This window comes from Gouania willdenowi, chromosome 18 (genome assembly GCF_900634775.1).
Source record: "Gouania willdenowi chromosome 18, fGouWil2.1, whole genome shotgun sequence".
Lineage (NCBI taxonomy): Eukaryota > Metazoa > Chordata > Actinopteri > Blenniiformes > Gobiesocidae > Gouania > Gouania willdenowi.
The window spans coordinates 22,014,209-22,027,306 of record NC_041061.1 but is presented as its reverse complement, the minus strand read 5'-3'; the positions used below and the strand labels follow the sequence as shown (position 1 = coordinate 22,027,306).

Sequence of the window (13,098 nt, the reverse complement as noted above, 5' to 3'; positions counted from 1 at the left end):
CGTTCCTCAAATATTTTTGTGAATCCGGCTCAGATTGACCTGAGACTTTCAACATGGCTGCTGCTTCGTTCAAGGGTGTGCAACGTAGGATTTGTTTGGACTGCAATGATATCGTTCATGAGTTATTTCATAAAATTGTCCTAAATGACAGCTCAATGTTGATAGGTAGTCAGGGTTACTCAGGATAAGTAGAAAGCTGTGTAGAATCTACAGGAGTGACTGCACAAAGGGCTTTTAAAAACAACTAAAGTAGGTCTAATATCCTTCAAAAAAAAAAAAACACCCCGTTAATATTGACCAACAGGTGTCCTCAGTGAGCAACATGTGTAACTAAGGTGAGTCGTAATGATAATAAATTAAAAAAAATGTGTGTATGTGTGTGCGATTCAGAATTAAATTTGCATTAGGAATTGAGTGTTTACAAGGTCAGTTTCAAGAGGGTTTTGCTTTTATTCTGAATTAAAGAGGAATTAAAGCACCCATGTAAACGTCCATGAAAAAGCTACTTACTTCCTACGGGCACTGCACTAGTTGTTATCAATTTGATCACCTGTATGGTTGTGGATACATTTTCTACGGACCAGTGGTTTCCACTCCATAATTTAATATGCTTTTTCGTTTGTGGAACAGCGTTCTTTCCTAAACCTCGAACTGTGTCTCAAACGTTGATTCCCTCAGGCTTAATAATCTACAAATTCAAAACAATGAGTGGAATTTTATTTTTTAAAAAATACCAATGCAACTTTTATGTGATTACTTTAATAGTAACTTAATATGGTCTCCTATGTAAAATGTAGCTAATTATTGTCTCGTATTGTCAGAAGTGTGATAAAATGTAATCTCCATCATAAAATAATCCTTTTTCAAAAAAATGTGGTGAATTTGTCCAAAAGATAACCTAAAAAAGAACTAATTATTTTTAAATTAAATGTTAAATCTTTCCGAGTACCTCCTCCAATGTACACCTGTACCCCAGTTTGGGAACCACTGCTATGGACCCATAATTCCTGCAATTTCATTTAGTCTAATAAGTTATTTAAAAAAAAAAAAAAGAAGACAAAATAAACTTACTGGAATTATTCCTCGGAAATCAAGAAAACATCAAAGCGATCAGCAGATGCCTCTGAAGAAGACTGGCAGCAGGCGTTCAAAACATAGCAGGAGATCAAAGTAAATTTCCTGAAAAAAAGTTCTTAATAAATGAAACAACGCAGGGTTTTTCAACCTTGGGGTTGTGACCCCATGTGGGGTCACCTGGAAATAAAATGGGGTTTCTTGAAATGTCTAGTAATATTAAAATGAAATAAAAACTGTTTAAAAAAGAAAATAAAAATGTACAAATACTGTTTTAAACATTTTTTTAAAAATTTGAAATAAATTGATAATAAAAGCATGTTATCTTTTTTTCAAAATGTTTATTTATTTATTTTTTATCTATTATGATTAAATAAACCAATACATAATATCACAGAAGTAGACATACTGTGCATTGCAGGAAGAATCTTTTAATTTTTTTTCCCCAAATTAAAACATCACACGCAATCTCAAACAAATTTATTATATACCTTTCTTTTCTCCAATATAAATGTAGTTCTAATAAAATGCAGTATAAAAATATCTGAGCTCGTGCATATTGTTACTTTGTGCACTAATCCTTACGACTCTGCATTTGTAACACAGTATAACAAACATGAGCAAAAAAACTAATTTTAGAAGGAAAAAAAAAAGTCTCTGACCTGCTTCTTGAAATTTAGATAAGTGACTTCGTAATTGGTTTCCAAATTCTACAAAAAATTGCCAATTACAATTTAATTAAACGAAAATTTGTGGAACCATGTTACCGTTCTGTGGCTCACACTATATGTAATTATATAATTATTAAAATGTTTGATATCAAGTTTACCTCTCAGTGAATCATCAGGATCATTTAATCATTAAATCTAGGGGTATACTGACAGTAAAAAGGCCCTGACCCTACACCAAAAATATTAATACCAATATTCTCATTGATTAGGAAGCCTAACAAGGTAACAAACAGATGAAAAAAACATTACATTATAGATGATATTTTTTAGTGTATTTTACACTAAAATTATTTGACATGGGTCAAAACTGATCTGTTATTAAAGGCTCTGTAATTATGATGAATTATAATTGAACTTTAGTCATTTAGAATTTAATTGTAATTGACATTCAGGCAAAAAATAATAATTGTAATTTGAATTGTAATTCCAAAAAGAATGCTGATTACTATAATCGTAATTGAAGACCTAATAGTAATTTAATATTAGCACCCTGGAGTCATTTTTTATTTACCGATAGTTCTGCTTCAAGAACATTATGATCAATTGGAAGACACACATTTTCTATAGACTCGGTCTAATTTTTAACATTAATTTGATTGTTTGTTTTTTTTTCCTGGTTAGTAAAAAAAAAAATGACAATGATTTGAAGAGTCATGTTATTGTTCCTCCTGAAACCTACTGTGTTTTGCTGTGGTCATTGTAAATCATTAGTCCCTCCCTCGCCATGCTGAGGTAAAAGGAAACCAGCCGACCTCTCCGACTGGTTTCTAACTTGTTGTGTTTATGTGTTTGTGTTACAGATTTCATCCATAAAATCACTGTGCAGGCCTCACCCGGCCTAGAGAAGAGACGGAACTCTCCGGATTTAGGTTCAGGCTCCTCGCCGTCCTTTGGTCCTCGATTTCGAGCCATTCAATGTAAGGACACACACACCTCAAAACACGCCCTCTCCACACATAAGGTATATACTAAATGAGTAAAATAAAACAAAAAACAAAACAATATTTATACAAAAAGTATGTAAAACGACAACAGAAATGCACAAAAATATCCAAAAAGGCTCCAAAACTACACAAAATTACTCCAAAAAAAAATACATTACAGAAAAATACACCAAACGACAACAAAAATATGAAATTTACTCAAAATACACAAAAGCTTAATATTTATCTAAAAAAATACACAAATTGACAATATAAATGCACAAAACTACACGAAAAAAGATACAAAAATGCACAAAATGACTCCAGAATCACACTGCAATGGCAACAAAAACCAATAGTACAAAAAGATTAAAAAAAAACACATAATGACTCCAAAAAATGAGTAAAATAAAACAACAAACACATTTATCATGTGCATATCCCATAGAATTAAACCAGGGAAATTGCACACGCTATTTTACTTTGCACCCACAAATATACCTTTTATTGACACCACAGAGTACAGAGTATGTATACCTCTTTATACATCCAACCTTCAAACACATACTCATTTGGCCATAACTGACAACTCTACTTGAGCGCCCACTATATGAATACACACACAGATACTGTTGCAACAGCCCATTCCTGTGCTTTCCAAATTCTCCCTTTTCATGTGCTCCCAACCACCCACTCATCTTTTTGTCTTATACAGTTTCCCTGCGGGCCTCTGCTCTCTTTCTCTCACACACACACACACACACACACACACACACACAGACACACACCCTTTTCAATGGTCCGTTCCAGTCTAAATATTATCTGACTTTCCCTCCATCTGCTGTCCTTTTGTCTGGCCTGTTTTTACCTCAGCCCTCCAGCGAGGGGAGCCATTCAGCCATGCATTTCCATGCATGTCACATGATGTCTATATAGTTTTTAAAAGCCATAGTGGTTACAGTGCGGTATGCTGAGTTTTAAATATGTTGTTAGGAATTAATTGTGCCTGTAGTAGCAGCAGCAGCTTCAGATTTACAGTCCTGCCTTCCATGAGAAAAATGAGGTGTTTAGTCTTTTTTTATTTTTTTTTTAGAGGAAAATCCCTTCCTAGCAGGTCACAGGTTGCCTTTAAGAACACTTGTGGCAGTGGCGACACATTAATCTGTAAAATCTGAAAACATCTGTCAGCCCCATTTACTCATTAAATCACGGCCTGCGTTTGTTACTTTGGTTTTCTAATGACTTTTCCTAATGACACCCACAAAGCAATGACTGTGGCTGTCATTAAAATGTGTTTAGTGCATATTTGTTTGTTCTCCCAGTGAAAAACGGATTTATCACTGGGGCCCTCCTCAGTGTCCCGAGCACTGCCACTTTGATTTGCATTAGTCCACATACTGTAGCTGGGTTTTATAGTGTAGAACCAAGAACAAGAAGATCAGACGAATGCTTGCTGTTAGGCGATTAGCATCTTTAGCTACTCTGTTGGATTTTGCTCTTTTGTAATGTCAGATTTTAAATGAATGAATTTGTTGTCTGTAAATTTTAAATAATATGATAACAATTATCTAATATTTGGCCAGTTGGAGCCAGTGGGCGAACAGAAGAAGATAACAGGGGAAATCAACAAGAAAGACCCAAATATATGATGACAGGAGAAAAGAAACTGACACTGACCAGTTACTACAGCTAATCAGCTGTCACTATATATATACAGTATATGTATGATTTAGAAATGTAGCTGTAGAGTCAGATGTCAAGAAATCTACCGAAATAAAGTGGATATTTGTGGCAAACTGTAAACTTTTTACAGCAGACACAAGCCGAGTTTCCATTACAGATTTTTGCAAAATTAAATCGATGTTCCTAAATGTCGACTAAGTATAATTGCGCTTTGAACGCGTTTCCATTTAACGTTGTTTTGGGCAGGCGCCTCGTAACTCCTGGGAAATCTCGTCCCACAAGACTTCGCTGCAGAAAGACGGGTGCTCAGAACACTAATAATTTTAAAGTATAATGCTAAGAAATGTCTCAGTCTCCTCTTCTGTTTACACATACCGTGCCATGTTTTCTCGGAGAGAAGTGGTCATGTGACCAGTTACGTCACGTTCTGTGACGTGTATTTGCGGAAAAAGTGTTTCCATTGCGCTTTTGCGACACATTTCAATTTCGAAACGTCTGAAATTCCTCCTCATGAAAGCGTGAAAAGTTTTTTGCGATATTTCAAAATTTAGATCTTTCCATTACCAGTTTTTATTGCGCTATTTAGATTTTTGTGCATTTCCAAGGGTAATGGAAACACAGCTCCAGGTGAGACTTCATATGAGACATTCATCGCAGATGCTTTATAAGGTCCACGATGTGATGTGAAATAAGAACCGTCTTTCACACTGAGAGAGCCTTCATGGAAAAACTCATAAACATTCAGAGAAAACTGTAGTAGTATGAGAGTTGAGAAGCTGGAATGTTTTTATGGTGTATATGAGAAGCTGTTTTAACATTAAATAGCTATCCTGGATCTAGGGTGGAGATATCTGCAATTAAATTCCGCCTTGTCAAAATGAACAAGGCAGATATCGCAAACTTCATTCTGGCTAGACAGAATTTTAATTGTAGATATTTATAACATCATTCTGCCGAGACAAAAATTGAGATTATAGATATCTATATTATAATTTTACTTAAGTTCAAGATATATTTAACTTTATCTCAAGAGTTATGGATATCTTCCAACTTTTATTCTCCCTTTTGAAACTGACTTCTGAGTTATCTGAATTGATGTACGCCCGTACACATTGGAAAAGTGACATAATTTTGCTGAGTCAGAATGGTGCATTGGATGTCTCAAATGCCAATTTTGTAAAGGAAGAATGATGAGGTTTATTTTGACTAGGTGGAATCAAATTTCAGATTTTTTTTTTAATTAATATCTAGGAATGCTGATGTCATCTTAATGTGATAATGAGGAAAAGCACTTGGAACTATTATTTGTTAACTAATGTAATAATTCTTTCAATCTTTTCAGAAATACCTCTGAACACAAAACTCAGATCATTTTAAATAATTCTGGACTCCTCAATGGCTTTTAGATACAGTTGTTTATCTTTTGCAAGAATTTAGTTCAACAGATTTGTTAAGATTTGAAATTTTTGTTTTTGTCTGCAAACTACAAGTAAAGAGAGAATTGTTCTTGTCAATGTTTTGAAAACAGATTTTTATGGACTTGATTTTGTCTCGGTCGTGACACCCAAAGGTCTTGATCTCGGTGCATTCAAGTCTTGGTCCCTGATAGTGTGGTCTATATACAGCATTTGTCTCTTCTCAGAATTGCCTTGTCGGGTATTAACAGTCTAAATTTATCCAGTGTTGTTGGAAGTTGTTTCAGGAATACTGCCCTGTGTAACATAACGTTTACACTCTATTCACACACTTTGTGTTGGCTTATATGTGATGAAGAGTGTTTTGCCAAAGGCTGGCAGGTGCGATGCTTCTGTCATCTGTTAACAGGTGACTCGAGCACCCTCTACTGACACTTTCCGCCTCAGTGAGCATCATTTAGTGGCGTCTGCACCATGAATATCTGCAGAATTATTAGCACATTGATGTTTAGTCATTCGTATTTCTAGCAAGAGTCATTTAAAGGTCAACGCTTTAGAATGCAGAGCAGCGTTGTGCTGCTTTGTTGTTAAATCTTCAGTTTTTTTAAAGCACAACTTGGTTAATAGGTTTTGGGTTTATTTTGTATTGTTTTTTTCCTCTTCTCCGCAGTGAGTCCCAGTGACAGTAGCAGGACTTTTGGTCTAAGTTCCATGTGGCCCCTGGACGCTCCTTCCCATAAACAGGGCAATGGAGAGCTAAGGTTGAGCCCTCACTGGAGACCTCATAGCCCTAAAAGTCCCAAAAGCCCCAAAGTCCTGCGGCTCAGTCCACAGGAGAGCACGTAAGAGCAGCAATGTCCCCTTTTCTAATTCCAGATAATACTCTTCCTAATGAACTTGGACGCCTGAATTAAAATACTTTCTGCTTTCAGTCTGTCCATGAGAGCTAAGCTGCTCGAGTCGGACAGTAACGTGAACGGAGTGTCCAAGGATGATTTCGAGGAGTACCGACCTTGCACCCCCACCCCTCCCCCTGCTCAGAACGGTATTTGACGGCCTCCATTATCATCCTCGCTACCAGCTGCTTTATCATCCATTAGCCTCTGTCATAATTCACTCTGGCATGAGTGTGAATTATAAATTGAAGGAAAATGAATAATAAATATCTTAAGTGTTCATTTTCTGTCTCCTTCGTTGACTTTAAACTTTCTGCGTCTCTGCAGGCTCCACGGTGAAGGACAGCCTGCGGCTTCCTCCCCCTCAGGGAGACTCAGGCAGTGAGGAGGGGGGGTCATCCCCAGCAGGCTCCCCCAGGCCAGAAAGAGGCGCTATGACGGGTCTGATAAAGAGCACCCACCGAGCCCTGCTGGGCAGCGGCTCCCTGCTGGCCTCTGTAGGACTCGGCCGCTGCTTGGATATTCCCCCCAGGGTGCCCCCACGAACTAACCCCTCTTCGTTAGACGATCGTACACTTTCTGAACTTGAAATGTCTCTCCCCAAGCCCCTCAATACAGACCCCCCTGTAGTAGATGACCTCATAACATTCTCCACATCTGAGCCGCTCCCCAGACCAGTCCTAGATTTAGCTCTGCAATATCAAGACCTCAAGCCCTTGCCCTTGACCCCTCCTCCACCAAAGCCCCGAGAAAGGAGTGGACGTCGGACGCAGGAAACACCACACAGTCCGCAGAGTCCCAGGACCTCTTTAAAGCAAGACCCAGGAGAGTGGACTGCTAGTTTTAGTTCCAGTAATGGTGAGCAAAGCTTTGAGGCCTGGGAACCTAGAACTGAGAGACGGAGGAGGTCCAGCCAAGGCCTACATGCTTCTCAGCTAGGTAAGAAAGAGCTGTTTTTTTTTTTCTATGACATGTAACCCTGTACGAAGGTCATTACAATAACTGTGTGTATAAGCTAAAGTTAAGATAGAGACACAAGGGGGCATACAAGGTTCTAGATGATGGAGACTGCTAGTTTTAGCAGTTACGGTGAGCTGAGCTTTGAAGGCTAGGACCATAGAACTTCTAGAAGTTAAGATAGCCAGCAACTTTTAGGGCAATTTCGGCACATAGTTCCAAATTTTTACCACAATGTTTCTTCTTGCAATTAGGACATTAGGAAATTAGAATTACTCAGTCATCAGTAAATAAAATACATAATACAGATTGACAGACCAATCCATTGGGGCGTCATTGGCATGTGTTGGATTTAATAAAAATGAAAATAAAACCATAGGTTTGGAGCTAGAGGGAGGTGCATTGGCCAATTCTAGAACCACATTGGACACTTTAGTTGCGCTCCTTTTTTATTGACCAAAAGATTACCAATTAAAGTGTTTAATATAGGGAAACCATTACTTAAGTAAGGTCACTGGTGACGTCTATGGTAGTTTATCACCTGACAAATTTGAGACCAATTTTGCTGAAAAAAATTGTTGTCAAAGAAGAAGAAAAACCTTTTTTACACCTTTATTCTGGTGCACTATTCATTTTGACTAAGCAGGCATATGATCTAGATCAGTTTCCTATTTTGGTGTGGATTAACCCTTTCACTGCCAAATGTGATGCACCTTCTGTCAAAATCAGTGTTCGACCTGATGTTCACTCACTTTCCGGCCTCTAAAGAAGAAAAAACATCTATCAGATGAATGTTCTGTGATCTTTAATAAAGTAGATCAAATCAAAGGTTTTTTTTTTTTTAAATTTGGGCCCCACACTCTTTCTTCGGGAGCACTGGCATATCTCAGTTGGCCCTGCGCTAAAATGTGAATCTAGCATTACCTTGAATAATGCACCTACTCAGCATGACAGTGCCCCACACAGTTCTCCCAGAATTATTACTCTGCCTTTTATAGAGAGATCTTTCCAGACACAAGGGAAGCTTTAAATGCTGCTCTAGCCTTTCATTTACATCAAAGCTTTCCTTGAGCTATTTGCATATCTTCAGGTAACAGCTGGCCCTCCACATTTCCCTGCTAATACGTGCTCGGCAAAGCTAGCATTCAGTACTGTTGTTTTTCTCCTACTGTTTCTTTTCAAATGAGTTTTTATTTATGTTGAAAAGTAAATGAAAGAAAAAAAAATGAATTCTGGCAAGAATTCATTAATACAATGTAGCAAGATTCCAAATTGCTAACTGTAAGAATTGCAAACTGCTGAGTCATGCTTTCAAGGCACCTACAGTGAGCTGTAGTTTGGTTCATAATTGGCCTTCAGTAAACATACAAACCACCTGTACAATGTTTTATGATGAATTTAATGTCTTTATATTTAAAACAGTCAAATGACAAGGTCAGAGTGTATGTTTCCACTTTTGGCTAACTATAGCCATTGTTCCTAGCATGTTTTCATTGTGTTGCGCAACATAGCCATAATTAAATAATACAACCAAAATACTGCACACAGTTCTTTAACAACTCTGTATCTGATAAAACTGACATCAGGCTAAAGTGTGTGATCTTTATCATAATGTCACTAAACTGCCATGTCATTATCTGCTGATGCATAAAGTCAACCATTCATGAGTTATTAATCCACGTGTAACATGTAAAGTGAGTTTTTATTAATAGAGATTGATTCCAAAAAGATGGTCTATTTACCTTTAATGTTTTTAAAGACTTAAAAACCACAAGCTAGCTTTTGTGCACTATGCTAGCTGTTAGCTACTCATAGGGCTTTCATACCACCCGTGCTCAATTTAAAAAAAAAAAGGCTGCTATGGGCGCATTGATTTTATTTCAACAAGTTTTCACATTAACGAATGAAAACCATGACAGTTAAAGCATTATTTGCGGACAAGTATGTATGAAATAGGAGTTGATGAAAACTATGTTAAAAGGAAAAATATTTACAATAGTAAAAGTTTACTTAAGCTAATTTCTTTTTTTAATAGTGAACTGAAGTTAAGACAAATCAAATTCCAATCAAAATAAGACCAGATTTTGTGTTGTTTCTATTTATTTAATTACATTCCTAGGTGCTGTGATTTTCTGTGATCACAGAAAACCGACTGAAAAAACAGAATTACCTTCCTGAAATAGAAATGGCAATATCGATATTATTGTTTTTAAATTATTATAATTTCTCCTCCCTGCTCCCTTTCCCCTCCCCTTCCCCCTCCCCCTCCACTTAGGTGTAACACTGCTCTCCCTTTTTATATCCTCCCTATAATAAAAGATTTCTTACCCTTCCTTAGGGAGGGCTGGTGATGGTCACAATTAAGCAATAAAATAAATCAATGTATTTTATTGCAATAACAAAATATGCATTGCTGTCTCATAATGATTGCACTTCCTGTGGTGTTGACCTTTGACAGCATGTGCAGACAAGTAAAAAAAAAAAAAAAATTATTATAATTTTGTTTTTCAAGACAATATCATGCATTTACACTCACTTTTTCACTGTAAACAGGTGGGCAAAGAGATGGAAATGTCCATTCTTGCGCAAGATCTGATGTAATATAATGGAGTTCATCATCTTAAATGGAATCAGCTACGTGACATGGACTAAACCCTCACCAACATATCTTGGGACTAGATAGCATTTTTCAAACAGGTGGCCTAATGTGTAGCAACTATAGCACATGGACGGACGTCAAATCTCGTGAAAAATTTCACGTGATTGTAGTTGTGTAATATGAAAATTTTAACAATAGTTTACTCAATTACCTGTATTAAGCACGTTTGACAGGATTTCGGGTAGTTTAAAAGCCAGTTATGACATTTGATTAGGGAAAGTTGATGAAACGGGAACAAACTGGGCATCTTATCCTTCATAAAAATGATATTGCATTAGCTGCAAACTTGTATTGGCAAACTTTGAACTTGGGCTAAGCAACATATCGAGATTCAAGATATATCGAGTTTTCTATATTGGGATATAGAAAATTAAAATATTGCTTATATCGATATATATATTTTTTAGAACTTATTTTGTTTTAAAATACTTGTTTTAGAAGTCGCTGCTTTCACTACTTCTCAGAACAGCATTAAAAGAACAGTTAATTGGAATTTTGAGTTCATCCTAGCCCGTACCTTCCCCTAAACAAGCCACACTAAAGAACTCACTCACACATGCTGTCCTTTATAGTAGAAAAATTTTGTGCAACTGTTTGTTAATATATGTGCCTGTGTGGCATTTTGCATCAGCAAATTTAATTAACCCTTAATTGTCTTTTTGGTCTGACTTTATTTGCATTGAAATGATCAAGATTTATATGGTCTATCACCATTTGGAGAAAAAATATTGAGATATGAGTTTTGCTCCGTATCAACCAGCCGTACTTTGAACTCTAAAGAAAGCTCCTGCCAGGAGTTGAGGTTGCTCATGAGTGTTTGCTATAAAGGGACTGAACTGTCACTGCTCATAAAAACCTTAGTGGTTGATGTCTGTGTCACTCAATGTAATGATGAATGAGGTCGAAAGCTCTCACAGGCTTTTAGCCTTGGTTTCCTGGAAGTTTACAGTGTATTCCAAGCTTGATTGAGCAGAGCGATGCCAACGACAATGATAAAAGATTACATTCAAGTAGAATTAGCATATACCATGCCACCAGTAATTATACAGTAATTTGATGTTTTCTCCTCCATAGAATAGAAGTCTTGGGAAGCATTGGCACAGTTTGAAGTGTAGTTACATAGGCGTAAGGTTGTTTTAGTGAATGAGTGGGCAGCAGAAGAGCTTTAGGAGAGCCTCACGGTGACATTTCACACTCCGTACAGGCTCGATTGACTCACAAAGCCTGGGATTTTCCACAGAGAGAGTCTTACAGCTGTGCCCCTAGGTGGCGAGCGGACGTGCTTCGCCTGCCACCGCCATAATCTCAACGAACCGCAGTGAACGAGTGTTTCAGCTAAACATCTTAATATGTCTATTGAGTGTGATGACTCAGGCTCAGATGCTGGAGGTGAATGTGCTCCCTGAAGGGAAAGATGAATTCTCGAGGATTCCTACACTGGCAGTTTTTGTCTGCTCTCGTGTGAATCCTGTTTGCTCGTTCTTGTCTGCTTGAATAGCTCAGCAGCCTTTGAGAGTTGCTGTTGATGTAAATAATGCCATTTGGCAGACACATCAGAGTTGGAAACGGCAAATGTTCTTTCAAGCCGATTCATTTGGGTTTTAATATTCTTGTCGGTTCTAATTTGCGCTTTCTGTTTGCTAGTTGCACAGAGGTTTGTTTAACTATATTTAGAATAATTGCATTGACATTCTTGCTACAGTATTGCAGCCAGGACTTGATTTTTCTTTCTGGGTAAGATCTGTCATGCAGGCCTATTTGGTGTGTCAAGTAAAATTAAGGAACAAATATTACAGTAATGTAAATCAACAATAAAATATTTCAACATGTAGCTCAACTAATGATGAGAAAACTTCCTAATATCATGAATGTGTGCCTTAGGTAAAGGCAAGACAAAATAATATTTGTAGAGCGTTTCATACACATTTTAACTCAATGTGCTTTAAATGACTGGAAATGAAACAGTTAGACAGAGATTCTAAGGTTTTAATGTCTAAATATTTGTGTTGCAGCATTAGTTATTTCTTTTAAGCATGATTCAAGTACCATAGCTCTAGATTTTTCTCTAGTAAAGCAAACCTCAGACATCAAATTAGAGTAACACATCAACACACAATATCTCATGCCTCATTGGGGTTTATTATGCTCAAAGATAATTCAGTTCAACTTTACTTGTATAGCGCCAAACCACACAATTAGCCATCTCAAAATATAAAGTATTAATAAGATGTGTAAAATGGGCAAGTGTTAGTTATTGGCATGATATGGACCGGGTCAAAGCACTTAAAAAGCTTCAGCTCTTGAGTTTTTCCAATCTGCAATAGTCAGAGTATATCAGAAATCTTCCAAGGAAAGAAAACAAGAAGTCTGTTTACTGCTCAGGGCGAGAGGTGATGTGGACCGAAATGAAAACACAATATAACTCATGACAGCTGCACAGTATGAAAATGTTGTGTAACTTTTGGCTTTTTCTCTCTTGCAGCATGTGTCAGTAAATTTAGAACCTCCTAGTTTACACATTTCTGTATCATTTTTTCGCATCAATTTATCCAATTTAGTTTCCATTTCATCGGCTTTTCCTAATCAGATTTCATTATGAGCTTTTATACTTCCCAAAATATTGCCGAACATACAGGTAATAGATATAATTATTGTCAATAACTTCCTATTTATACACAGCAGATTTGCCAAAACAAGATGAAACGTCCAGCCGTTAGCTACACCTGCTGAAACTAGACTTCAGACAACCTGTTTTTTGGT

General features: G+C 37.0%; 1 protein-coding gene across 1 annotated transcript in view; it reads left to right on the top strand.

Moving 5' to 3' along the window:
* Nucleotides 1–13,098, top strand: part of LOC114480303 (mitogen-activated protein kinase kinase kinase 11) — a 79,559-nt gene that overhangs the window by 59,778 nt on the left and 6,683 nt on the right. Inside the window, exons 6-9 of the mRNA XM_028474316.1 lie at nucleotides 2,606–2,722; nucleotides 6,497–6,668; nucleotides 6,759–6,871; nucleotides 7,050–7,661. Coding sequence (XP_028330117.1) covers nucleotides 2,606–2,722; nucleotides 6,497–6,668; nucleotides 6,759–6,871; nucleotides 7,050–7,661 — 1,014 coding nt within the window. The remainder of the gene's footprint in view (nucleotides 1–2,605; nucleotides 2,723–6,496; nucleotides 6,669–6,758; nucleotides 6,872–7,049; nucleotides 7,662–13,098) is intronic.